Source organism: Scyliorhinus canicula, chromosome 15, assembly GCF_902713615.1.
Source record: "Scyliorhinus canicula chromosome 15, sScyCan1.1, whole genome shotgun sequence".
Classification (NCBI taxonomy): domain Eukaryota; kingdom Metazoa; phylum Chordata; class Chondrichthyes; order Carcharhiniformes; family Scyliorhinidae; genus Scyliorhinus; species Scyliorhinus canicula.
Window position 1 is genome coordinate 126,353,165 of NC_052160.1, and position 27,558 is coordinate 126,380,722.

The following is a 27,558-nucleotide window of genomic DNA, read 5'->3' on the forward strand; positions in this document are numbered from 1 at the left end:
GTAACCCAACAACCCCCCCTTAACCTTGCTTTTTTATTAGGACACTACGGGCAATTTAGCATGGCCAATCCTCCTAACCCGCACATCTTTGGACTGTGGGAGGAAACCGGAGCACCCGGAGGAAACCCACGCACACAGAGGGAGGACGTGCAGACTCCACACAGACAGTGACCCAGCCGGGAATCGAACCTGGGACCCTGGAGCTGTGAAGCATATATGCTAACCACCATGCTACTCTGCTGCCCCTTAATATCATATATTTATTTTTATATGTATCAAATCACACCTGGTGTAAAAACAGCTGAATTAAAAACGATAATATAATCAGTCAAGGATTCTGAGGCAGTCTATTAGCCTCTGGGAGACTTGTGACCAGCCTTTACTGGTCAGATAATGGCTGAGAAAGGTGTTATAATTCAACTGCGGTTAAAAGGGAACAATATTTACTTTGTGTTCGGGATTGGGTAACCCTTTCCCTGCTGGTGTAGAATGAGAAAGATATGGACCACAGTTTGTCTTATTGCACCTGTCACACCATTCTGTCATGGTTTCCCCTCCTTCCTTCAGTCCTTCATCACTGCTCCACTTGACAATTCCACGTTCTCCTTGCCAACCCATCCTCTGTAAACCTGAACACGTGCGAAGCTTTGCTGCCCATGACCAAGCTCTGATTTCCCGTCATCCCTGTGCCGGCTGACTCACATCAGCTCCCATTCCATCAACGTGTCAATTTTAAAACGAGCACCCTTGTTTTCAAATCCCTTCACATCCTTGCTCCTCCCTATTTCTGGAATCTCCAGGCCCCAATCCTCCGAGATATCCTCATTCTTCCAATTCTGGCCTCTTGCATGCCCTTGATTTCAATCACTCCACCATTGGCGGCCATTCCTATAGCTACCTATGGGCCCTCAACCCTACCCTCCCTAACCTTTCTGTCTCTCTCCGCCCTCCTTTTCACTCCTTCGTTTGCCGGTGTTGCATTCTTCCCAGAAGATTGACTGGCATCGATCTCCATCCATCTGTCCTGTGCTGCCCTTCCACATCCCACATCAGTCCAGCCCATTCCATCCATCATCCATTGTCTCATCTCCTACCCGCTCCTACATTTTCTGCCGACTTCTCATCCGCCCCCCCCCAATAACTGTCCCTATCGTCTGCTCTTGTGATGTGTATTATATTTTTCTCTCTGTTGCGTACGAATCTCCTTGTTCTCCTGCCATTTCCAGCATTTCCTGATTAGTCTTTCTGTCTCTGTACGATACATGGAATGTTCTCCTCTCCGCCCTCGTCTCGATTACATTCAACATAGCGATAGTGGTTTTGTTTGCTGTCCATATCTGTGTGAGGCATGCGACCCGGGTGACAAAGTGGTGGCCTCTCTGCATTCTCTCCAAAGATTCAGATCTAGTCTCTTTGACATTAACATGTTCTTCATTCTGTCAAAGCTGATCTCCACCCCCCCCCCTTCCCTTCAGGTATCACCATCACACCTCCCACCGTCTGTGCTAATGTATTCGAGGTGCGTGAACCTTTTCGCACGTTCGAGGGCTGATGGAACCATCAATTCGCTAGACACGTGCTTTAAGATATGAACAGTGGTTTTAATCTACTTACTACAGAGCCAGCCTGTTACCCGTTGAACTCTCGATGAACTGCAGGCTGGCTCTGGACAAGGGTATTTATACAGCAAGTCCAGGGGGAGGAGTCGTGGGCGGAGCCAAGGGTGGAGCCCTGTACAAACTCCTGAGCATTCCCAGAGCTACTCCCCCTAGTGGGCGGATAATGCTACTGTGCTTACAATGGTATTGGTAAATACAGTGTGAATTACTAAGTTACATTCACCACAAGGACCTGCCCATTTACTTTGGTTTTCACTCCCGTCGTTCGCTCCCTGCTCATCCCTAGTTTCCTGGCCCTCTTCATGTTCATTCTTTTTTTTTTTTAATTTAGATTACCCAATTATTTTTTCCAATTAAGGGGCAATTTAGCATGGCCAATCCACCTACTCTGCACATTTTTGGGTTGTGGGGGCGAAACCCACGCAGACACGGGGAGAATGTGCAAACTCCACACGGACAGTGACCCAGAGCCGGGATCGAACTGGGACCTCAGCGCCGTGAGGCGGTTGTGCTAACCACTAGGCCACCGTGCTGCCCTCTTCACGTTCATTCTTAATCCACGTTCCACATTCCTTGTTTTCATTTTGTTTACAATTTCCTGTCGTGTCTCTTCTGGCTCCGCAGTCAGTGGTAGTGTCACCTGCGTATCTCGAGCTGTTGACATTCAACCCAGCAGTGCCACAATCTGAGAGATGTTCTGTGTCTCTGCGGATCGCTTCAGTGTGCACATTGCACATCCCTGTCACACTCCTCTTGCGATTGGTGACTGCTCGATGAGCCTCCTCACTGCTGATTGATTCCCGTACAGATTCAGAACGATCTTCTTATCCTCCTTGAAGATGATGCTGAAAACTAAATTGGAAAACCAAGTTTTGCAGTTTAGATTTTGCCTCGATATCTCCCCATTGTGTGTTTCAGTGCCAGATCCAGTTTGACAATGCTCCTGCAAAGTGTCTTGGGAAACCGCAGCACCCGGAGGAAACCCACGAATTCTCCTTGTGTCCGCGTGGGTTTCCTCCGGCTGCTCCAGTTTCCTCCCGCAGTCCAAAGATGTGCAGATTATGTGGATTGGCCATGCTAAATTGTCCCTTAGTGTCCAAAGATGTGCCAGTTAAGGTGAGGTTATGGGGTGACAGGGAGAGGGTGGTGAGTGGGCCTAGGTAAGGGTGCTGTTTCGGAGGGTCATTGCCTGCGTGCATCTGCCTGTGCTTGCATGTGTATGTCTGTGTACGCCCCTGTGTACACACGGGGTATATGTGTTTCAGTGGGTGCATCTGTGACTCTGTTCATCTGTCTCTGCATCTGTTTGTGTGTCTGTGACTCGGTGTTTGTGTGGGTGCTGGAGGATATATGGCTTTGTCTATGATTGAGCGTGTGTGTGCATTTCTGAGGGTGTGCGTCTGGTTGTGTTTGCACTCGGTGTTTGTGTGTGTCCTAGGTGTGTGTGCATTTATATGTGTCTGTCCAGGCGTGTCTTTGATTCAGTGCGTGTGTCTGTGTGTGTGTTTGTGAGGATGTGTGTGTGAGTGCAAGGATCACGATTGTATGTGTGTGAATATGTGTGACTGTGTCTGTGTGTGGATGTGTGTGTCGGTCTGTCGGTGAGATCGAACGGCCACGCTGTGCCCGAAAAGCAGCTCACCACAGTGCAACGTGCCAATAGAAGCCGGGAGACCCTGATACCAGGATCTACCCACTGAGCCGTTTCATAGCCTTGTGTTTCTCAGTGCTGCGAGCGCTGGGAAACACGCAGCTAAACACGCTTGCTTTGGGACTTTGTTCCCATTTAGTTAAATCATGCCCTGTGTGTCTGTGTCATTTTGTGTGGCTGTGTTGTGTGTGTCGGTCTGTGTGTGTGTGTGTCACTATGTGCGTGTCGCTGTGTGTGTGTGTCGCTGTGTGTGTGTATCGCTGTGTGTGTGTGCCGCTGCGTGTGTCGCTGTGTGTGTGTTGCTGTGTGTGTGTCGCTGTGTGTGTGTCGCTGTGTGTATGTCGCTGTGTGTGTTGCTGTGTGTGTGTCGCTGTGTGTGTGTCGCTGTGTGTCGCTGTGTGTGTGTCGCTGTGTGTGTCGCTGTGTGTGTGTCGCTGTGTGTGGCTGTGTGTGTGTGTGGCTGTGTGTGTGTGGCTGTGTGTGTGTCGCTGTGTGTGTGTCGCTGTGTGTGTGTCGCTGTGTGTGTGTGTCGCTGTGTGTGTGTGTCGCTGTGTGTGTGTGTCGCTGTGTGTGTGTGTGGCTGTGTGTGTCGCTGTGTGTGTGTATCGCTGTGTGTGTGTCGCTGTGTGTGTCGCTGTGTGTGTGTCGCTGTGTGTGGCTGTGTGTGTGTGTGGCTGTGTGTGTGTCGCTGTGTGCGCGCCGCTGTGTGTGTGTCGCTGTGTGTGTATCACTGTGTGTGTCGCTGTGTGCGCGCCGCTGTGTGCGTGTCGCTGTGTGTGTATCACTGTGTGTGTCGCTGTGTGTATGTCGCTGTGTATGTGTGTCACTGTGTGTGTGTGTCGCTGTGTGTGTGTTTCTGTGCGTGTGTCTCTGCGTATGTGTGTCTGTGTGTGTGACTGTGTACAAGTGAGTGTCTGTGTGCAAGTGACTGTGTGTCTATGTGTGAGTATCTTTGTGTGTGTCAGTTTGTCTGTGTTCTGTGTGTGTTTCTGTGTGTGTCTGCGTGTGTGTATTCTGTGTGTGTGTGTGTCTGCGTGTGTATGCTCTGTGTGTCTGTGTGTATCTGCATGTGTATGTTTTCTGTGTGTCCATGTTTATGTGTATTTTTGTGTGTGGTCTGGGTATGTACGTGTGACTGCGCACAAGTGAGTGTCTGCGTGTGAGTGTGTGTGTCTATGTGTGAGTGTCTTTGTGTGTGTTAGTTTGTCTCTGTTTTGTGTGTGGTGTGTTCTTTATGTGTGTATTCTGTATGTATCTGTATGTGTGAGGTCTGTGTGTGTTCGGCGTGTATGTGTATCTGCATGTGTATGTTTTGTGTGTATCTTTGTGCGTGTGTTTGTGTGTCTGTATGAGTTCTGTGTGTGTATGTCTTCTGTGTTTGTGTATGATCTGTGTTTGTGTGTTCTGTGTGGGTATATGTTGTGTGTGTGTGTTGTATGTGTGTTCTGTATGTGTGTGTGTGTGTGTTCTGAGTGTGTGTGTGTGTGGTCTGTGTGTGTGTCTGTGTGTGGTGTGTGTGTGGTCTGTGTGTGGTGTGTGTGTGGTCTGTGTGTCTGTGTGTGTGTTCTGAGTGTGTGTATGTGTTCTGTGGGTGTATTCTGTGTGTGGTCTGTGTGTGTGTCTGTGTGTGGTCTGTGTGTGTGTTCTGTGGCTGTGTTCTGAGTGTATGTGTGGCCTGTGTGTGTGGCCTGTGTGTGTGTTCTGTGTGTGTTTTCTGTGTGTGGTGTGTGTGTGTGGTCTGTGTGTGTGTGTCTGTGCGTGGTGTGTGTGTGGTTTTTGTGTGTGTTCTGTGGCTGTGTTCTGAGTGTATGTGTGGTCTGTGTGTGTGTGTGTTCTGTGTCTGTGTTCTATGGGTATGGTCTGTGTGTGGTCTGTGTGTGTGTTCTGTGTGTACAAATCCAGTGACATCATTGTAACTGGTATGATAGATTTCCTATCACTGAGCACTATCACAAGGGAAAGCTGAGGGATCGATGTTTGCCAAATAATTCTTCATGGTGGCTATGACCCTCAGCTCAATAATTTCAGTTGATCAACAATTCTCGGAGAGACAATTCTGCAAAAGTTATTTTGTTTTCACCACCTCAGAGCAGTTTTGTTTTTTTTTGAGTGGAAACTCTCATGTTAAAATCAGTGTGGGTCGGGGATGTGAACAGGATGAAGAGCTCAATTAGAGGGGACACAATTTGCTCTTGAAACCTTGCATCACTGCGATTGTTGCTGACAAAACAAATTCAAGGTCATCTTGTTACACATAGCAAGATTCCACAATGGCCACTGTGATCAATGACTGAACGTGCTGACTAATCACTGTCCTTAAAAGGAACCACTATAATAAATAGATAGGTCCTCGATTTAGGACTGAGTCAGCACGGCTTCGTCAAGGAGAGGTCATGTCTGAAAAATCTGTTAAAGCTCTTTGAGGAAGTAACAAGGAAGGTAGACAAAGGAGAACCAGTGGACGTGATTTATTTAGATTTCCAGAAGGCCTTTGACAAGGTGCCTCATAGGAGACTGTTAAATAATTTAAGAGCCCATGGTGTTAAGGGTAAGATCCTTGCATGGTTAGAGGATTGGCTGAGGGATAAAAGGGTCTTTTCAGGATGGCAGCCGGTGACTAGTGGTGTACCTCAGGGGTTGGTGCTGGGACCGCAAATTTTCACAATATAGATTAATGACCTGGAGGAAGGAACTGAAGGCACTGTTGCTAAGTTTACAGATGATACAAAGATCTGTAGAGGGACAGGTTGTATTGAGGAAGCAGGCAAGGCTTGACAAGCTAGGAGAGTGGACAATGAAGTGGACAATGAAATACAATGTGGAAAAGTGTGAGGTTATGCACTTTGGAAGGAGAAATGGAGTCATAGACTATTTTCTAAATGGGGAGATACTTAGGAAATCAGAAGCACAAAGGGATTGGAAGTCTTTGTTCACAATTCTCTTCAGGTCAACGTGCAGGTTCAGTCGGCAGTTAGGAAGGCAAATGCAATGTTAGCATTCATGTCGAGAGGGTTAGAATACAAGACCAGGGATGTACTTCTGAAACTATACAAGGCTCTGGTCAGACCCCATTTGGAGTATTGTGAGCAGTTTTGGGTCCCATATCTAAGGAAGGATGTGCTGGCCTTGGAAAGGGTCCAGAGGAGGTTCACAAGAATGATCCCTGGAATGAAGAACTTGTCGTATGAGGAACAGTTGAGGACTCTGGGTCTGTACTCATTGGAGTTTAGAAGGATGAGGGGGGATCTTATTGAAACTTACAGGGTACTGCGAGGCCTGGATGGAATGGATGTGAGAGGATGTTTTCACTTGTACGAAAATCTAGAAACAGAGGACACGATCTCAGACTAAAGAGACGATACTTTAAAATGGAGATGAGGAGGAATTTCTTCAACCAGAGGGTGGTGAATCTATGGAGCACTTTGTCGCAGAAGGCTATGGAGGCCAAATCACTGAGTGTCTTTAAGACAGAGATAGATAGGTTTTTGATTAATAAGCGGATCAGAGGTTAGGGGGAGAAGGCAGGAGAACGGGGATGAGAAAAATATCAGCCATGATTGAATTGCGGAGCAGACTCGATGGGCCGAGTGGCCTAATTCTGCTCCGATGTCTTATGGTCTTATGGTTTTATCATCACATCTGAACATAGCCTCCTATAGTGCAGCACTCGCTCAGCGCTGACCTTTTGACAGTGCAGCACTCCCTCAGTGCTGACCCTCTGACAGTGCAGCACTCCCTCAGCGCTGACCCTCTGACAGTGCAGTACTCCCTCAGCGCTACCCTCTGACAGTGCAGTGCTCCCTCAGTACTGACCCTCTGACAGTGCAGCACTCCCTCAGCGCTGACCCTCTGACAGTGCAGTACTCCCTCAGCGCTACCCTCTGACAGTGCAGTACTCCCTCAGTACTGACCCTCTGACAGTGCAGCACTCCCTCAGTACTGACGCTCTGACAGTGCAGCACTCCCTCAGTACTGACCCTCTGACAGTGCAGTACTCCCTCAGTACTGACCCTCTGACAGTGCAGCACTCCCTCAGTACTGACGCTCTGACAGTGCAGCACTCCCTCAGTACTGACCCTCTGACAGTGCAGCACTCCCTCAGTACTGACCCTCTGACAGTGCAGCACTCCCTCAGTACTGACCCGCTGACAGTGCAGCACTCCCTCAGCACTGACCCTCCGACAATGCAGCACTCCCTCAGCACTGACCCTCTGACAGTGCAGCACACATTCAGTACTGACCCTCTGACAAAGTAGCACCCCCTCAGTACTGACATTATCAGCCTGAATTATGCACTGTCAGAGGAGCGGGTTTAGCACAGGGCTAAATAGCTGGCTTTTAAAGCAGGCCAGCAGCGCGGGTTCAAATCCCATATGAGCGTCCCTGAACAGGCGCCGGAATGTGGCGACTAGGGGCTTTTAACGTTAACTTCATTTGAAGCCTACTTGTGACAATAAACGATTTTCATTTCTAAGACACTAGAGTGAAGACTAAACCCGATGACCTCCTGATTCAGGGGCAGAATCAGCCACCACTGCAAGCCGACATTACTTTCTTCCCTCGCTAGTTACTTGTCAGCCTTTCAAAAGGCTTTATGTAAAAGGTATCATAAATTAAATCTACCTCGTGGTGACTGGCCTTAACACAATCGTAGCTTCGATTTGTGGAAATATTCTTTTTGGATTTTTTTTCTCTTTTGGCAAGATGTACTGGTAAATCTAATCTTAGCAAAGTAAATTACCTCACGCAGAATCCAAAACATGAAGAAATCTACATGAAATTGTAAAGGCAGCCTTGAAGAGCTTGGGTGTAAAAAAAAAATGATTTGTGTTATGATCTGGGATAACTAGGTGTGAATGAATACCCCAGTTTTACTGACTTTGAAAAAATATAGCTTCCATTCAGCCGCTCTGCTCTTTTTAACAACATTTGCAGTACAAAAGCACTCCCTGTCAACCTGCTTTCATTGTCTCGTATTTAATTTTATTGATGGCGCTCTGGATAAGCTTTTAAAGTATTTATTTAAAATGTGACTGGTTTTTCTGCATGCTAATTATTTCTGAGGATTATTGAAGGACACTTGCAAAATTCAAATGAAAATCCACAGCGATGCATCTGCCTGTGTGTGTCTGCAGGTGTGATCATATGAATGTGTGAGCATGTGCACGCATGGGTGCGTGTATGTATATCTCTATATATGTATGGTATGTGTGTGACCGTGTGTGTGCATGCTGTGTGAGGGCATGAAGTGTGTGTCCCTGTCCGTGTGTATGTGCGTGCGTGTGTGCAAGTGTATGTGTACGTGTGTTTGTGTGTGTGTAATTATTTGTGCGCGGGTGTGTGCACGTGTGTGTTTGTATATTTATGCTTGTTTTGGTTTGTGTGTGCGAGTTAGGGTTTGTGTGTGTATCTGTGTGTGTGTGTGAGTTTGTGTGTCTGTATTTCTGTTTGTGCATGTGTAGGTATCTGAGGGTATTTGATGTGTGTATTTATGTGCATGCAAGTTTGTACATGTGCGAGATTTGTGTGTGTTGTGCATGCATGTGTACCTGTGCATGTTTGTGTCTGTGTATTTGTGTGTGTATTTTTGCATGCACCTGCGTGTGTGTGCGTGTTTGTGCATATATATTTGTGTGAGTCTGTGTGTGAGTATTTGTGCGCATGAGTGTATGTATTTGTGCATGCGTGTATGTGAGTTTGTATGTGAGTTTGTATATTTGTGTGTATTTGTACAAGCGTGTGTGTTTGTGTGTACGTGTATTTGTTTGTGCAAGTGTGTGTTTATGTGTGTATTTGTGTGCGCGCATGTGTTTGCGAGTTTGTGTGTGTGTGAGGGTCAGTACTGAGGGAGGCTGCACTGTCAGAGGGTCAGTACTGAGGGAGGCTGCACTGTCAGAGGGTCAGTACTGAGGGAGTGCTGCACTGTCAGAGGGTCAGTACTGAGAGAGTGCTGCATTGTCAGATGATCAGTACTGAGGGAGTGCTGCACTGTCAGAGGGTCAGTGCTGAGGATGTGCTGCACTGTCAGAGGGTCAGTACTGAGGGAGTGCTGCTCTGTCAGAGGGTCAGTACTGAGGGAGCACTGCACTGCTAGAGGGTCAATACTGAGGGAGTGCTGCACTGTCAGAGGGTCAGTACTGAGGGAGTGCTGCATTGTCAGACGATCAGTACTGAGGGAGTGCTGCACTGTCAGAGGGTCAGTACTGAGGGAGCACTGCACTGTTAGAGGGTCAGTACTGAGGGAGTGCTACATTGTCGGAGGGTCAGTACTGAGGGAGTGCTACATTGTCGGAGGGTCAGTACTGAGGGAGTGCTGCACTGTCAAAATTCCTATTCTAAGCTCCAATAAAATTATGTTATGGGATTCAATTTCCCCTCAGTTTCATTTGACGAAAATGTAACCTTTGGTTGGAATTGCTCAGACCAGCACAGCGTGTGTGAAGAAACAACTGATTTCTATCACAGGGCGATAAATGTGGTTGTGTTTCCTGTGAGTGACATTCATGGCTGACTTGGTTTCTCACTTCTATGCCTGTCCTTCTTCCTTGTATGTTACAGAATGCCGTTCGTCACAACCTCAGCCTTCACAAGTGTTTTGTGCGAGTGGAGAATGTGAAAGGGGCGGTTTGGACAGTGGATGAAGTGGAGTACCAAAAGCGAAGACCACCAAAGATGACAGGGTACGGTTTGGTTCTGGCATTCCTCCACCATCTTAACGGGCACTCCTACTTTTGACATTTCACAATACATCCATCACTTCAGCCACATGCCCTGTCACAGCAGGTGCAGGAAGATTGGTGCCTGCTGCAGTTGCTTTGCCCCATTGACCTACCCAGGGAGACAAGACCAAGGTCAAGTTAGAATAGAATACATTCAAGATCAATGCTTGGGATAAGACCTGTCAGATCTTCAGCATTGGTACAGACAGAGAGAAGGGTAAGGTTTCCATTTGAGGCAGTTCACCTAAAATCACATTGGTCTCCCAATCTGATTGAATGGAATGCCGACGAAAGTTGTCTTGGTTTTCACGTTTGCACATAGTCACGTTGTCCTCTTTGATCCTGTAACGAATCAAAACGTTTAACAATGTTTCTGTGCCAGATGTGCCGTCTAGCGATGCCTTTCCTGGGCAAGATTTTGAGGGTGTGTGAAAGAACGATTGTTTTCTGCCTGTTTCTGCTATGATGACTTCCTGTTTTTCAACCTATTACAGCTTGTGCTTGAGAAAGTCTGCTTGCAATTTGTCTTTGTGAAAGCTGTGAAAACACACTCTTTGGTAGTTCAGCGGGGGCCACATCGCCCACTCCCTGACGGAAACATCTACCCCCCCCCACCCCATTCCCCCAACTGCATCAGTCAAAGACTTCAATTACTTTTGTCAGAGGGCCTAAAACTCAAGGCTATATCAGATAGTCCCTGATGAATCGAGTAGGGAATTCAGGAGAATCTTCTTTCACCGGAGAGTGGGAGAATGTGGAACTCCCTCCCACAGGGAGTGGTTGAGGTGAATAGTATCGACACATTGAAAGGGAAGCTGGATAAAGACATGAGGGAGACAGCACTAGAAGGGTACACTGATGAGTGAGATGAAGAGGGCATGGGAGGAGGTCCATGGGGAGTGTAAACACTGGCCAGTTGGGTCGAACGAGTTGTTTTTGGGTTATCAATACTTTACAAAGCATCGTTACATAATTTTCAGTCAGGATTATTGACACAGAGGGCAGCACGGTGGCACAGTGGTAGCACTGCAGTCTCACAGTGCCGAGGTCCCAGGTTCGATCCCAGCTCTGGGTCACTGTCCGTGTGGAGTTTGCACATTCTACCCGCGTTTGCGTGGGTTTTTCCACCACAACTCAAAGATGTGCAAAGTAGGTGGATTGAACACGCTAAATTGGCCCTTAATTGGAAAAAATGAATTGGGTACTCTAAATTTATTTAAAAAAAGGATTATTGGCACAGTAGACAGGTGTTTGATGGCCGGCGCATTTACAATGGGCCGAAGGGACTCTTTTTGTGCTGTAAAAACTCTATAATTCTAATCAAATTCACTCTATTCAATTAATCTAATTTGATTTCTTTAAAGAAAAGTTTCCTTTTACTGAAAATTTACCTTTTCTTTTAGAAGTCCAACTTTAGTGAAGAATGTGATTACAGGACTTGGATATGGAGGAGCACTTACCTCGAGCTATCAGGTGAGTGCCCATACTCCAGCATCTTTGGACATATTTGGAATAAATTCTAGATGAGTGGCAAGAAAAGACCAGACACACTCTGCTCTCCCCACCAATTGTGCTGATGTTTCCTTATAATGTTCACCATAGCCACAGATTTACTTTAGGAAGTAGCTCAGACTTGTGAACCTTTACCATTTCATCCAATTTTACCTTTGAAACATAATAATTTCTCCCTCTACAGCTTATTCCCTCCTTGCCTGTATATCACCGCCTGGATTTTACTCTCTACCACTTCATAAATAGGTACAGGTGGGGTGTGAGAGAACAGGAAATTAGGCAGAGTTCCGATTCGACCCTGATTTACAACCCTTTTGTCAGGCCTTCTGTTTTTGGGGGATATTGGGACAGAGGTTTCAGTTCAAAATGGTGGACTGTGACATCATTTAATAGCAGCGGGACTTTGTAATGCTTATTATGGGATGACATTAGCTCACCTGCATGGCTGGATAACACATGTCACCACAGGGCCAAGCGCAAAAACCCATTACGAGCAATTAATTGGAAGGACCACAACTGGCATCAACTTTGATTCCAGTGAGCAACAGTGGTGAGTGGGTACGCTCGCACACACATACACACCCTCACACATATGCACATACACTTAGTCACACAGGCACATGCACTTGCTCACGCTCACACTTATGCACACTCGCTCACACACACACTTGCACACATGCACATACACCTGTTCACACAGACACATGCACTCAAACACGCACAGATACTTGCTCACGCACAGGCACTCACACACACGCACTGACACTCGCTTACGCACACACCCGCACACTCACTCACACATATGCACACTCACTCATACACATGCTCACTCACTCATGCACATGCTCACATACATACACACACACGCTCACACACACACTCATCACACACACCAGCACACATAGATACACGCTCACACACACTCACATACATACAAGCACTCACTCACACACACATTCACACATACACGCTCACACACAAGCATATCCACTCATATGCACACTCACTCATACACACACTTCCTCACACACACACTCGCCCACATACAAACACACTCACACACACATGCTCATTCATTGATACACACTCGCTCACACACTCACTCACTCACTCCCATATACTGAGACACTCACACTGAGACACTCAGTCATACTGAGACGCACACACACATACAGGCACACAAACTCAAACACACGTTCCAGTTGGAATCACTAAAGACACATACACAAACTGCAATTCTCATTATCACACACACTCATCCTCAGTCACTCAGACACTGAGACACAACCACACTGAGACACACCCACACTGAGACACTCACACACACATACTGTGACACACACACTCGTACTCAGACACTCACACTTTCACATTGACACACTTACATTCACACGCACATGCTCACATATTCACACTTACACAAATACACACACTCTCACACATTGAATCATTGGCACGCACGCACAGCAGGCGCTCCCAAAGTCAGGTCCCGTTCGAACATGTGAATTGAATATTTCCGAGTGACTCTGGCTATCTGTTTTGTGGAATATCCTCTGCATATCTGACCTCATGCTGCGAGTACTTGACATGTTTCATAAAGTAAAGCTGAACTGGATTTCCAGTGAGAGAGAGAGACACCAGCTGGTTACTCTTTGTATATCAACCAGGCTGCAATAGCAGAGTTCCCGGTGACATCTGAGCTCTCGCTGATTGCTGAGAGGGACTGATTGCAGCTTGGGAGTAGGGGGGATAAACTGTAAACCTTGTGGCGCCTCCGGTAGAGAGGAGAGAATATATTTAAATCATTCCTGTTCCTGAATGCACTTTAGTGATTCCAATTGGAACGTGTGTCTGAGTTTGTGTGTGCCTGTATGCGTGTGTCTGCCCGTCTGTCAATGTGTGTCTGTGTGAATTTGTGTGTCTCTTTGTGTGTCTGAGTGCATGTGTGAATTTACATGTGTGTGTCTATCTGTGTATTTGTCTATGCATGTATGTTTGTGTATGTGTGTGAGAATTATGAGTGTGTATATGAGAATATGTATGAATGTGTGTGTGCATATGAATTATGAGTGTGTGTAAGAGAGTATACGAGAGTGTGTGTGAGTGAGAGAGAATGGGCTGGATTCTTCGGTCTCCGCACTGCGTGTTTATCGGTGACATATCATTTGCTGGCGGCGAGATTCTCTACTCCCGCCGCTTGTCAATGAGATTTTCCATTAAAGCCACCCATGCTGCAGGGAAACCCACGAGTGGGGTTGCGCTGCCATTTTGTGTGTGCGTGAGAATTGTACATGTGTGTCTGTGTGAATTTTGTGCGCGTGTGTGTGAATTTTGTGTGTGTGTGAATTTTGTGTGATTATGTGTGTGTGTTCATATGTGACGATGAGAGAATTTTGTGTGCATGTGAACTTTGTGTCTGTGTGAATTTTGTGTGCATGTGTGAGAGAATTGTGTGTGTGTATGTGTGTGAATTTTGCGTGTACCCATGTACGAGCGTGTATGCTCGTCTGAGAATTTTGTGTGTGCGAGTGTATTTAAATCTATGTGTGAGAAGTTTATGTGTGTGAGAATTTTGTCTGTGTGTGTGTGAAAATTTGGTGTATATATGTGTGAGTGTTTGTGAGAATTTGTATGCGTGTGAGGGTGAGGATTTTGAGCCTGTGAATGTTTGTGTTTGAGAATTTTGTGTGTGTATGTGTGTGTGAATGTGTATGGGAATTTGTGTGTGCATGTGAGAATTTTGTGTGTGTGAATTTCTGTGTGTGTGCGACCTTTTGTGCATGTGATTGTGCGTCTCAGAATTTTGTTTATGTGCGTGAGTGCATGACTGATAATTTTGTGTGTGTGTGTGAGTTTTGTATGTGCGTGTGTATGTGCGCTTGTCTGCAGGAGGGGGTGGCAATGTCACTGGAGTAGCAGTCCAAGGCCCAAGCTAATGCTCGGGGCGAATGGGTTCAAATGGCAGCTGGTGGAATTTAAATGCACTTAATTAAGAAATTCAATGAATTCATCAATCTGGAATTGAAATCTAGGGCGTAATTTAGCGGTCTCGTCGCGAGGATTTGCGGTGCTCGCACGACGTCCCAGAGGGCGAGATCCAGATCTGCATATTTAAATGAGCCATTAGATTATATATGCATTTGCGGGATTCTTCCATTGCCCAGGACCTAACAAACGCATCTGTGAGACTTCGCCAGGATGCCATTTATTACTGGTTTGCTCAAACCTGAACCAGTCGTAATGGCACCGGGGGAAGGGGGGGGCAGTCTTCCAGGCCATTAAAGACCCCCAGGTGGTCAGGGACAATGACACGGTGGCACCCTGGCACTCCCTCTGGCACCTGGACACCTTGGCACTGCCAGCCTAGAGTTGCTACTCAGACTGCTCCTTCCAGATGACACTCTCAGGGTGTTTGGATGGTGTGCCATGGTGTCTGGGTACCATGTTGGCATTGCCAGGGATTGGGCCTGGTGGCGAACTGAGGTTGGCAGTGGGGGGGGGGGGGAGGTCATAAATTGGGGGGGGGGGGGGGGGGAGCTGAAAAGGGAGGGGGTGATGGGGGCAGCCAGACATGGCACCCCAATCTGCATGGAGCCTTTACTGCTGGGGACCCCGACAGGAAATGACTCAAGTGAGGCCTCGGCGAAGAGAATCTCCCCAAGGCCAAAAAAAGGCAAAGTGCCGTTGAATAGCAGTGTTTCTCGGCACTGCAGCCGCCAAGAAACACCCCGTTAAATGTGTCCAAAACCAGACATAGATCTGTTTCAGTTGACTCGCACGCCTAGCCTCAGTAAAGGTGACCATGAGGCTATTGTAAAAACTCTTTTGGTTCACTAATGTCCTTCAGGGAAGGAAATCTACCTCACCCGGTCTGGCCTACATGTGACTCCAGACTCACAGCAATGTGGTTGACTCTTTAAATGCCCTCTGAAATGACCAAACAAACCACTCAGTTCAGGGGACATTTAGGGATGGGCAATAAACACTGGCCTGTCAACAACTCCCAATTCCATGAATGAGTAAAAAAAAGTTCTGTAAAATTCTCATTCTTGTATTCAAGTCCCTTCATGCCCTCCCTCTCTATCTCTATAATCACCACACAACCCTCTTGAGATCTTTCCCCCTCCCCATTGAGTGGTATAGCCTGTGTGACATACCTGGTCCCATTCACCGCATGTGTGCCTGGCCAGAGAGGGCATTCAGCCATGGAGAGCGTCACAAATGAACTTGATCTAATCTTCCCAGGTATTTACACATGACATTTCCCGTAGTGATCATTCAACGATGACCAGGGGCGGGATTCTCCGACTCCCCGCTGGGTCGGAGAATCGCCGGGGGCCGGCATCAATCCCGCCCCCGCTGTGTCCCGAATTCTCCGCCACTAGAGATTCGGCGGGGGTGGGAATCGCCGGTCGGCGCCCCCCCCCCCCCCCCCCCCCCGGCGATTCTCCGGCCAGCGATGGGCTGAAGTCCCGCCGGTGTCAACCCGTTCCCGCCGGCGTGGATCAAACCACCTACCTTACCGGCGGGAGCAGGTGGCGCGGGCGGGCTCCGGGGTCCTGGGGGGGGGGGGCAGAGTGATCTGGGCCCGGGGGGTGCCCCCACAGTGGCCTGGCCCGCGATCGGGGCCCACCGATCGGCAGGTGGGCCTGTGCCATGGGGGCATTATTTTCCTTCCGCCTTCGCCATGGTCTTCACCATGGCGGAGGCAGAAGTGACCCACTCCCCTGCGCATGCGCGGGGATGACGTCAGCAGCCGCTGACGCTCCGGCGCATGCGCGGACTTCCGCCAGCCGGAGAAGTCCCTTCGGCCCCGGCTGGCGTGGCGCCAAAGGCCTTCCACGCCAGCCGGCGGGACGGGAACCACTCCGGCGCGGGCCTAGCCCCTCAAGGTGAGGGCTTGGCCCCTAAAGGTGAGCACTGCTGCCTTGCAACGCCAGGGACTGGGTTCACGCCACTCCATCACGCCGGGACCCCCCGCCCTGCCGGGTAGGGGAGAATCCCGGCCCAGGATTGTACATCCAGACTGAAGTTCCCTCCCTCACATCAAAGGGTTTGACATGAGCAACAGCAGCAGAGTGAATTAGATCTAACTCCAACTCAATACTCCAGTTTCCTCCCATGGTCCAAAGATGTGCAGGTTAGGTGGATTGGCCATCGTAAATTGCCCCTTCATGTCCAGGGATGTGCAGGTAAAGTTACGGGAATGAGGGTGGGGTAGGCGGGGGGAGGGGGGGGGGGGGGAGGTTGACCCAGGTAGGGTGCTCCTTCCGAGGGTCAGTGTAGACTCAATGGGCTGAATGGCCTCCTTCTGCACTGTAGGGATTCTATGCTTTCTGGTTCTAATATTGAAGGAAGATAAGACCCCAGTCCCTTTCACACAACATTGTGGAAATATTATAGGGATCATCAGGGAATCATTAACATGGGGAGATTTGCCAAAGGATTTGAGAGAAGGGAATGTAACTACCTTTAAAAGGATGGGTGAAAGGACAGTTCTGGAACTTAAACTGATGAAGCTGACCAAGGGATTGATAAAGTATCTGAGTCGACCCTGATGGAGGCAAACATCAATATCCGGAGAAGTTCAGAACTTTCAGACAGTCAGGATGAATCTATGGTGATAGCCTTGGCTCATTGGGTAACGCTGTCAACTCAGAGTAATAAAGTTGTGCATTGAAGACTTGCTACGGAGTTGAGCCTTTAATCACTCAAGTGCTGTCCTGAGGGAATACTGCACTATCTTTCAGATGATGCATTCAGTCAAAGTCTTGTCTGCCATCCCAGGTCAATGTAAAAGATCCCATGGCCATTATTTGTAAAAAGGTAGGTGAGTTCTCCCTGTCATGTATAACAGGGAGTATTACAACAGTTATCTAGCATGAATGACTAAGAAGTTGTATCTAGGACCAATACATATCCCTCCATCAACAACTGTAAGCTTATCATCCGGGTGGAAGACTCAATTACAAGGGGGCACAGGTTCAAGGTGAGAGGAGGAAAGTTTACGGGAGATGTGCGGGGAAAGGTTTTCACGCAGAGGGTGGTGGGTGCCTGTAACGCGTTGCCAGTGGAGGTGGTGGAGGTTGGCACGATAGCAACATTTACGGTGTATCTTGATAGACACATGAACTGGCGGGGAATGGCGGGATACAGATTGTTTGGGCAATAATCAATAGGTCTAAATAAGGAACGTGGATCAGTGCAGGCTTGGTGGGCCAAAGGGCCTGTTCCCGGACGGTGATGTTCTTTGTTCATTTATTCAATCCTATTGGTGGGATCTTGCTGTGCACAAAGCAGTTGCAGAATGTCCTACATTACAACAATGACCACGCTTCTTAAAAAAAAAGTACATAATTGGCTGCAAAACCGTAGAGCACGTTGGGCTTTCCTGAGACCAGGGGAGATGCTATAGAAATGCAAGTCTTCTTTTCCTTCTGGCGACAGATGATGAGGGCTCTGGGTGTCCTGGTACATGAATCACAAAACGTTAGTAGGTACAGCAAGTGTTTAGGAAGGCAAATGGGATGTAAGAGGAATGAAAAATACAAGTCGGGAAGTTTTGCTGCAGCTGGATAGTGAGACCCTATCTCAAGCGCTTTGTATAGTTTTGGTCTCGTTCTTTGAGAAAGACATAATTGCATTGGAAAATATTTCAGAGAAGGTTCACTCAACTATTCCCTGGGACGACGGCGTGAGGGGGCTGGTTTAGCACACTGGGCTAAATCGCTGGCTTTTAAAGCAGACCAAGGCAGGCCGGCAGCACGGTTCAATTCCCGTACCAGCCTTCCCGAACAGGCGACTAGGGGCTTTTCACAGTAACTTCATTGAAGCCTACTTGTGACAATAAGCGATTTTCATTTTCATTTTCATTTCTTAGGAGGAAAGGTTGAACAGGTTGGGCCTGTAAACATTGGAGTTTAGAAGACTGAGAGGTGTCCTTATGGAAACAGATCACTCATGTGCCGGAGTTTTCCGGTCGTTGGGAGTCTCTGTCCCTGCCGGCAGTGCACCCCTGCCCACGGGTATCCAAGCAGCGTGAAGTGTCCTCAATGGGAAATCCCATTGACCGGCACGGGTGTGTATTTATCATGCTAGACTCTCCCCTAAAAATCTTTTGAGTAAACAATTTGTCCAGACATTATTTATCCGGATTCCACCACTTACCCAGAGAAGGTTGGGAAAAGAAGTGGGCAATGACTGAAGTCAATTATCAGGGGGCATAGGTTTATGGAGTTGTGGAGAAGGCTTAGAGGGGACATGAGGATGAATGTTGGCACACAGAGGGTGGTGGGTATCTGGAATTCACTGCCTGAATTGGTGGTTGAGACATAAATGCTCTACTCATTTGAAAGGCACCTGGATCTGCACCTAAAGTGTGGTAAACTGCAAGGCCATGGCTGGCGCAGACACGATGGGCTGAATGGCCTTTTTCTGGGCCGTAACATTTCTACAGTTCTAAGTGGGTCAGGAACAGGTTGTATCAAAGGGGGCACGGTGGGTGGGAAAGGATTCCAGGCTGCCTGAGGGACCAGCACTGAGATCTTTGCTGTTCCCTGCTGTATTGCAGTCGCTCGCTATTGGGGATAGAGGCAAAATTCTCAATGTGTCAGCGACACTGTGGTGGAGGGAAGGGGCTGCAAAATCAGGGGCACCAGGTGAGGAGGTAGGTGGAGAGGGTGCGGACTGGTCTGTGATTGCCTTTAATTTTTTGCCGAGCACCCTTCCACGAACCCCCCCATCCCCCCTCCCCCAACACCACACACTGGACCCCCTGTCGGACGTGGCACATTCCTGGTGTTTCCTGAGATAAGCATTTAACTTGGCTTGGAGGCAACAGTGAGCCAAATTATGACCAGAGCAATACAGGGCTAGTTAAGGTTATGGGGATAGGGCGGGGGAGTGGGCCTAGGTAGGGTGTTCTTTGGGAGGGTCAGTGCGGAGTTGATAGGCCGAATTTCTGCACTGTAGGGATTCTATGACTCTATGAACAAGGGAGAACCAAAAGAAATAGCTTCCTGCGGGAGACAGTGCCAGTTGTTAGCTGCACAATAGCCTAATTGCATCTGAGCTGGGACTGGGGGATGAAAATGATAAAGTAATTCATAATATCAGCAGCAGTTACCTAGCATGAGTGATTGAGGAATCGTATCTAGGATTGTGAGGAAAGAATGTTCCGCTTTTCGAGAGATGGCACAGACTCGGGCAACTAAATAGCCTGCTGCTGTGTGGTGTGATTCCCTGATCAGGTAACCTCTTGATATTCAGTGGAACTCAAACACACAACAGGATGATGACGAGGAACTGAATCACAGATTATCTCCGGAGAGAATGGAAGTGAGGAAGTGGAGAAACAATGTGCATCCCACTCCGGCCCCAGGTACCGACAGATAGACCAGCAGCAAATCTGCGTTGTGTCTGCGTGGAAAACTGTGAATAATCACTGAGACAGCAAATCATCTCCTGTCACTGCGTTCAAATTCAGTGCAATGCTCCCTCACATCAGGACTCGGATTAGTAACAGGTGTCCATTTATTTTATGGGATTAGATGATGCCTGTGTTAAGGCTATGTTTGTGCAGTGATCGGGATTTGCAGCTTTAGTATAATTTGGTGCTCATTTAACTTTTTCAGCTGGCTGGGGAGCAGTACATTAAGGGTGGGAAAGAGAGAGGTAGAGAATGGCCCGACGAGAGAGAGTGAGAGACACATTGAGAGACGGAGGGAAAGACGGAGAGGCAGACAAGTACATACAGCATGGAACATACAGTGCAGAAAGAGGCCACTCGGCCCATCGGGTCTGCACCGACCTCACTTCCACCCTATCCCCGCAACCCAACCCTTTTGGTCACTAAGGGCAATTTAGCGCGGCCAATCCACCTAGCCTGCACGTCTTTGGATTGTGGGAGGAAACCAGAGCACCCGGAGGAAACCCACGCAGACTCGGGGGAGAACGTGCAGACTCTGCACAGACAGTGACCCAGCGGGGAATCGAACCTGGGACCCTGGCGCTGTGAAGCCACAGTGCTAACCACTGTGTTACCGTGCTGCTGTGGAGAGACAGAGGCAACACAAAGACAGGGAAACAGATTGAAAGGACAGGCGATGGAGGGTTAGTGGTGGACAGAGTAGACAGAAAAAGACAATCAAGAGAAACTCAAAGGCAAAGAGATCGGGCTGGATTCTTCCAGCCCGCCCTGAAAAGCTCTTTCAGTCTCTCGGGTATCCTACCTGTATGTCCTTGACTTTGTTCCTGTAAATGGGAAATCAAGGAAAATTCCCTCCACATTTGGAGCTAAACACACTTTATGATAAATGTTTGCTAAAGTTTGTTTCCTGGCATCGTCCAGCTCCATGACTTTTGATGAAGTTGCTCCTACCCCACATGCATCAACCTGGCATTTAAAAAATCGCCTTTTATTAAAGAAACCTAATCAAGTTTCATCAATGCAGTTTGGGGGATTTACTTCAAAATTAAGTTTCCCACCTTGAGAATTTGTTCCCCCTTTGAGTGAATTATACACCCCGAGGGTGAGATTGATCAGTGCTGTCGACCAGGTTTTGGCATGTGTTAAAATAATTATCCAATAATTCAACCCAAGAACTGATTGATCAGAGCTTTTAATGTCAGCCTCCTGTTTAATAATTGAAGGGAGAAATGCTTGGATTATTGCAAGCTGGCTAGAGTAAGTTTAATTGGCTACAAACAACTAACAAGACCCAACCATATGATAACCTGGTTCAAAAGTGGGCTCGTGAGTTTAAAGTTGTTTGCCTCATTATTTCACTCTAATTAATTAGTAGAGGGGTTTATGTCCCAGTGTGTATTCTTGTGCTCATGCAATACCACATATTGCCACTGGAAGGTGCTAGAGTGTCCACATACCATAACTACTCGAATATAGGACAAAGGGTGTGTCCTTTACTCAAAGTCAATCAGAAATTTTAATAAGGCACGAGAGTCCAAATTAAGCAAAAAGTAAACAACAGTTATTTTACAACAATTATATACTTGAGTGCCGATAGAACCTCACCACGTACTCTCTCTCCTATCGGTCGGTTCCAGACTGGCCGACCTTTTATACAAGTGCGGATAAACTACCTTGCCCCTAGCAGGGGGAAGCTCATACTCTTCAAGGATCACGGGGATAATAATCATCCCCTCGAAGTATATCCCATGCAGGTTGTTACAGAAATCTTTTATTTCCTGAAAGGAGCTTAAGTTTGGGATCTTGCCAGTAATAAAGGACAATTCAACATGATTAGGTATGGTAGCAGAACACTGAGAAACATAAGGAGACATTAGGAAACGGGACTAATTGCAGCCTCAGCCATGGGGGTTCCCCACTGAGGCCCCCAATCTACCCGAATGGCTGTTCGATAGCGTGGTGATTTTCAGAGATCTGAAATATGGGACTCTGTTTCCATTCAGGTAGATTGCGCCCATTATCAATGAAGGCAGTAGAGAGAAGGTTTACTAGGATAACCCCAGGTATGCAGGGACTGCCATGTCAGGAAAGATGAAACAAATTGGGCCTGTACTTCTTGGGGTTGAGAAGAATGAGAGGTGATATTAGTGAAACATATGAAATGCTTCGGGGGGTGAGACAGGGTAAATGTTGGGAGGATGTTTCCACTCATGGGAGTGTGTAGGACCAGAGGCCGTAGCCGCAGAATAAGGGGGCGCTCATTTAAGACGCATTTGAGGAAGAATTTATTCTCCCATAGAGTGGCGAATCTTTGGAATTCTTTACCCCAGGAAGCTGTGGAGGCTGAGTCCTTGAACATTTCCAAGACTGAGATCGATAGGTTTTTAATTAGTAGCAGAATTAAGGGTTACAGAGATACGGCAGGAAAGTGAGTGTTAGATCAGCCATGATCTTATTAAATGGTGGAGCAGGCTTGAAGGGCTGAATTTCCTACTCCTATTTCTATTACTTATGATCTTATGGGCATTTGGTCCCATGTCTGCAATCTCCTCCAGCAATTATATCCTTGAGTGCCGATAGAACCTCACCACGTACTCTCTCTCCTATCCGGAAGTCCTCAGTGCAGGAGGAGATCAGGAAGCCATTTTTAAATGGCGCCCCGATCTCTAGACCTCTCGACGTGACCTCTCGACGTGACCTCTCGACGTGACCTCCGAACCCTCCCTACCCCAAGCCCCAACTCACCTATAAGGGGAACCTCCCCCACCCACTCACCCACTCCCCCCACCCCCACTCCCCCCACCCCACCCTCCCCCCACCCCCACTCCTCCCCCACTCCCCCGCCCCTCACCCCCACCCCCACTCCCCCGCCACTTACCCCACCCCCACTCCCCCCACTCTCCCCCCCACTCTACCCCTCCCCCCCACTCTACCCACTACTCCCCACACTCCCCCCTACTCCCCACATTCCCCCCTACTCCCCACACTCCCCCCTACCCCACTCCCCCCTACCCCACTCCCCCCTACCCCACTCCCCCCTACCCCACTCCCCCCTACCCCACTCCCCCCGCTCTCCCCCACTACCCCCCAGCCCCACTACTCCCCCACTCTTCCCCCCACTCTTCCCCCCACTCCCCCCCGCGCTCTCCACCCGTGCTCCCCCCGCTCTCCCCCCGCTCATCCCCCTCACTCTCCCCCTGCTCTCCCCCCACTCCCCATTACCCCCCCCACTCCCCATTACCCCCCCGCGCTCTCCACCCGTGCTCCCCCCGCTCTCCCCCCGCTCATCCCCCTCACTCTCCCCCCGCTCTCCCCCCACTCCCCATTACCCCCCCCACTCCCCATTACCCCCCCACTCCCCATTACCCCCCCACTCCCCACTCCCCCTCCACTCCTCCCTCCACTCCCCCACCCCATCCTCCACTCTCCCACCACCCCTCCAACTCCCCCCCCGGCACCCTCAGACAAAATTTCCATCATGGAAAAATGCCAGCTTGGCAGTGCCCCTGTCAGCTGGCACCCAGGTGGCAGTGACAGGATGGCACTAGCAGTGCCAGGGTACTGCCTTCCCAGAAGACAAGCTGAGGGTGTTGGGGCGCCAATCTGGTTGCGATGCTCCGGCCTCCCCGATAGTGCGACAGGGGTTCGTGCCCGCGCACGAGCGAGTGGATGCAAACGGATGATGTCTTAAATGACCCATTTGCATCCACTTAGTGGGCCGTGCACCATATTCTCCGGGCCCTGGCGACTCACCGGACCTCCGAGCCGGGAATCACATGTGCGGACATTACTCCTGGTATTGCCCAATGTGGCCCTGACATGGTGGACCTCAGGGTGGGCTAAGGGAGTTTCCACCAAAGTCCATCCGATAACCAAACCCCTCCCCCACACCAACAATGCCAGACCTACCCACATCACCCCCACCAGAACCCCCCCCCCCCCCCCCCCATTAAATAGGTGGACCAGCCACAGAAACACCCATATAGAAACCTGTCAGGAGGCCTCCAGAAAAGAGACTGGAAGCTAGAAAGCGGTAAAAATAATCACTGTTGTCACACTCAATTGGGCATACACCCGCTGGCTCAGACAGAGGAAACACCTCTGTCAATTCCTGGAAAGAAAAGACAGTGACCTGTGTTTATACCCTCAGACCCTTGAGCTGCAAGCCATTTATTCATTCCCCTTCCTGGGCTTTTAAGTGCTGTCAATCTTCAGCTGAGCACTTCAGAATCACTCAAGCTTGAAGGGGGGTGATTGGAATGCACTTAACTCTCTTTGAAGTGGTTGATGTTTGTCAACATTGTGATCAGAACACTTTAGAGTCACTGAACCATGAAAAGGATGAATGAAGCAAGGCTCACAGCTGTGTGTATGGAAGATGTCAATCACAGCCTGACAGGGGTCTCATTACTTGGGGTCTGTGTGGGGGGGGCCGCGGTCTCCCTTTTTAGGCGGTCTCTGCAGGGGGTCTCCCTATTTAGGGGTCTCTGTGGCACGGTCTCCCTATCTAGAGGGTCTCGAGGGGGGTCTCACTATTTTGGGAGTATCTGGGGGGGCCCCCTATTTAGGAAGTCTCTGTGGGTCCCCCTATTTAGGGGACTCTGGGCATCTCCCTATCTGTGGGGCTCTCCCTATTTTGTGGGTCTCTATGGGGGGGGGGCCGTGGCAGGGCGGATCACCCCCGTACTTGGCGGAAGCGGAGAGACCCAGAAAATCCGGGTGTGGGGGCTGATGTGCGATGTGGGTGCCACGGGAGACGGGCTGATTTGTGGGAAGAGTGGGGAGGGGGCGCGGGGGGGGTGGTTGGCCAGCCTCTGGACCTCGCAATCGTGCTGCCCACTCAAAATGGCGGCCTGTCAGCCGGATTCTCTCAGGAATCACTTGCAATCCTCATCGCGCATAAAGGATTGGGAATGGCTTCCTGATTTGCAGTCCCAGTGATAGCGAGTTCCACATTCCCACCACTCCCTGTGACAGCAAGTCGCGCATTGTGTCTACTCGCTGGGTAAAGAAACCTCAGTGACCTTTACATATATTAACTGGTGTTAAACCTTCTTCCCCTCTTCTCCAGGCAGCTTTGGCTGAAAGCAACATGCAGCTGCTCAACAACCCGACCTTACTAAACCCGTCTGCCAGTGGCTTGATGCACGTGGGTCACGATGATGTCAGTAGCACTGTGGAGCAAGTGAACAGCAATGGCAGCAGCAGCCCAGGGCTCTCCCCTCAACAGCACGGGTACGACCCAACTCCGGGGCCCCGGGACTGGGGACTGGCCTATGGTCAAAGACCAGAGGACAGGTCTAATAGGTTAGACACAACAACAACTTGCATTTACATAGTGCCTTTTAATGCGGCGAAACATCCCGAGGTGCTTTAGGGCGGCATGGGATACATATTTAGCACCAGGGTTTGATTCTGGCCTTGAGTGACTGTCTGTGCGGAGTCTGTACGTTCTCCCCGTGTCTGCGTGGGATTCCTCCGGGTGCTCCGATTTCCTCCCACAGTCTAAAGATGTGCAGGTTAGGTTGACTGGTCACGGTAAATTGCTCCTTAGTGGGCACAAATGTGGCAGTTAGGTGGGGCTACTGGGATGGGGTGAGGGAGTGGGCCTAGGTCGGGTGCTTTTTCAGAGGGTCGGTGCAGATTCGATGGGCCGAATGTCGTCCTCCTGCACTGTAGGGATTCTATGGTTCACAGGAGGTTAAATTAGACATATTTTAGTTAAATAGGAATATGTCAGTAAAGATGACCAAAACCTTAGTTAAAATGGTGGGATTTAAGCATCCTCTTAAAAGGAGAGAGTTAGAGAGGCACAATGTTTAAGGGAAGAAACACCCTGGGCTTCCCAATGGCATGGGGCGGCTTCAATGGAAATTCCCAATGACAAGTGGCGGGAACGGAGGATCCCGCCACCAGGGAACGGCACTCCACCTCCCGCTGCTGAGAAACATGCGGCTAGGAGGCCGGATAATCCCGTCCAGAACTTAGAGGAGTGCGGATCTCTTAGGAGGCCTGGAAGGCTGGGGGGGGGGGGGGGGGGGGGATTACAGGGTTAGAGAGGGACAAGACCACTGAGGGGTTTGAAAAAGGATGAGGGCCAGAGGCAAAGGTAGATGCAAAGGTAGGTCAGCGAGCACAGGGTAAGTGATGGGTGGAAACAAACCTTTGACTTGGGGACATGGGTGCATATCCAACCTAAACCACTGAGAGGCTCTTCCATCTGCTAGGAGGTAAAGCGTTTGGACCAACACAGTCCACTTCCGAATGGGAATTCTTCTGCGGTTGGCCAAAGTAATGGGCGTTTTTCTGTGCATACTGTACCTGAACTGGGGATGTTTGAGGATAATTAGGATTGAGTATAACAATAAACCAACTTGGTGGAGGTTAACTGGATTCCCAATGTGAGGTGAACATGCAGGCAGAACCTCCACTCAGGAAATTAGTAGATGAGAGTGTGCATGGGCCACAAGAGCAAATTGTGTCTCCATGCTCTGTGTTGTCACTGTTGTGAGTGGGGCACTGCTATAGTCATCATATCATCTGGTTGAACTTGTGAAAGATGACTGGGTCTTTGCATGGGAGAAGGTGAAAATAACTAATAACAAACACCGAGCATTCAGAGCAATAGGTTCCAGTTTTGCAGAGGTGGAAATGCAGCACATCATTAGCTCTGAATAGATATGGCTCCACGTCCTGGAGTCTTTTATTTTTTCAACCTAATTTTTTCCACTGCTCTCCTGAAGGTACCACTCAATGCTGAGGAATGTTCTCATTGATGGAGATGCCAACCATCTTCTAGAGTCCAGCATCTCACCCAATCACTTGAGTGTTGGCAGAGTGTTGGGAGCGACCTGCATATAACCTTTCCCGACAGAGACAAGGCGGAATGGGATTCTTGGTATTTTCTCTGTGTGTTAGCCTGAGGCTCCCTGGTCCACATTGCTGACTCGACTGAGGTCAAGAATCTCTCTTTCATGATTTGCTGATGCAATCACCCATTGCAAGAGCTGATCCCTTTCATAATCTAGTTATAAGTCAATGGAAAGCATGTTAAAGAGCATAGAAAGCTGGAAGTTTTCTCCAGTCTGTTATTAAATGCCAATGTGTTTATCAATTTCTATGTAGACACCAAGTGCACATCAAGGAGGAACCTGCAGAATTGGAGGAGGACGATCCATCCATCTCAATTATCGCCACAGCCAATGTGAATTCGGAAATGCAGGAAGCTAGAGAGATGGAGGAGGAGCTAACAGCAGAAGAATTGGAATAACATGGAACTCGAGCACTTCAAGTTATGAAAAAAAGACAAAAAAAGAAAACAGGGTCAGACCTCATACTTGCATATCCATCATAACAGCGTCTCCTGGGCCTGACTCACTGGACTAAGTGATCAAAGCAAGGAGCAAGTTTTCTTCAAACATCGACAGATACTTGAAGACTCCAATGGCAGCTTTGATTGTCCATTAATAATGAAGCCTTGGAACACAAACCAACTTGTTGGGTGTCGATTGAATGGCTCCAACTTATCAAAGCAAAGCTGTTGACCAATTTATTACTTTTCTTCCCAAATGTTTTGTCATTAACACAGCGATGGTTATTAGTCTTCTGACTGCCGGGTAGTCGCACGGA

At 48.8% G+C, this 27,558-nt stretch overlaps 1 protein-coding gene across 5 annotated transcripts in view; it reads left to right on the plus strand.

Moving 5' to 3' along the window:
• foxp4 (forkhead box P4) overlaps positions 1 to 27,248 on the plus strand; it is a 483,722-nt gene extending 456,474 nt beyond the window's left edge. For 4 of the 5 annotated variants that reach the window (XM_038819852.1, XM_038819849.1, XM_038819851.1 and 1 more), the window contains exons 14-17: positions 9,829 to 9,950; positions 11,393 to 11,462; positions 25,001 to 25,236; positions 27,055 to 27,248. In XM_038819852.1, coding sequence (XP_038675780.1) covers positions 9,829 to 9,950; positions 11,393 to 11,462; positions 25,001 to 25,236; positions 27,055 to 27,199 — 573 coding nt within the window. In that variant the 3' untranslated portion in view covers positions 27,200 to 27,248. The remainder of the gene's footprint in view (positions 1 to 9,828; positions 9,951 to 11,392; positions 11,463 to 25,000; positions 25,237 to 27,054) is intronic. The other variant, XM_038819853.1, reaches the window with a different exon arrangement.
• The last annotated feature ends 310 nt before the right edge of the window (positions 27,249 to 27,558 follow it).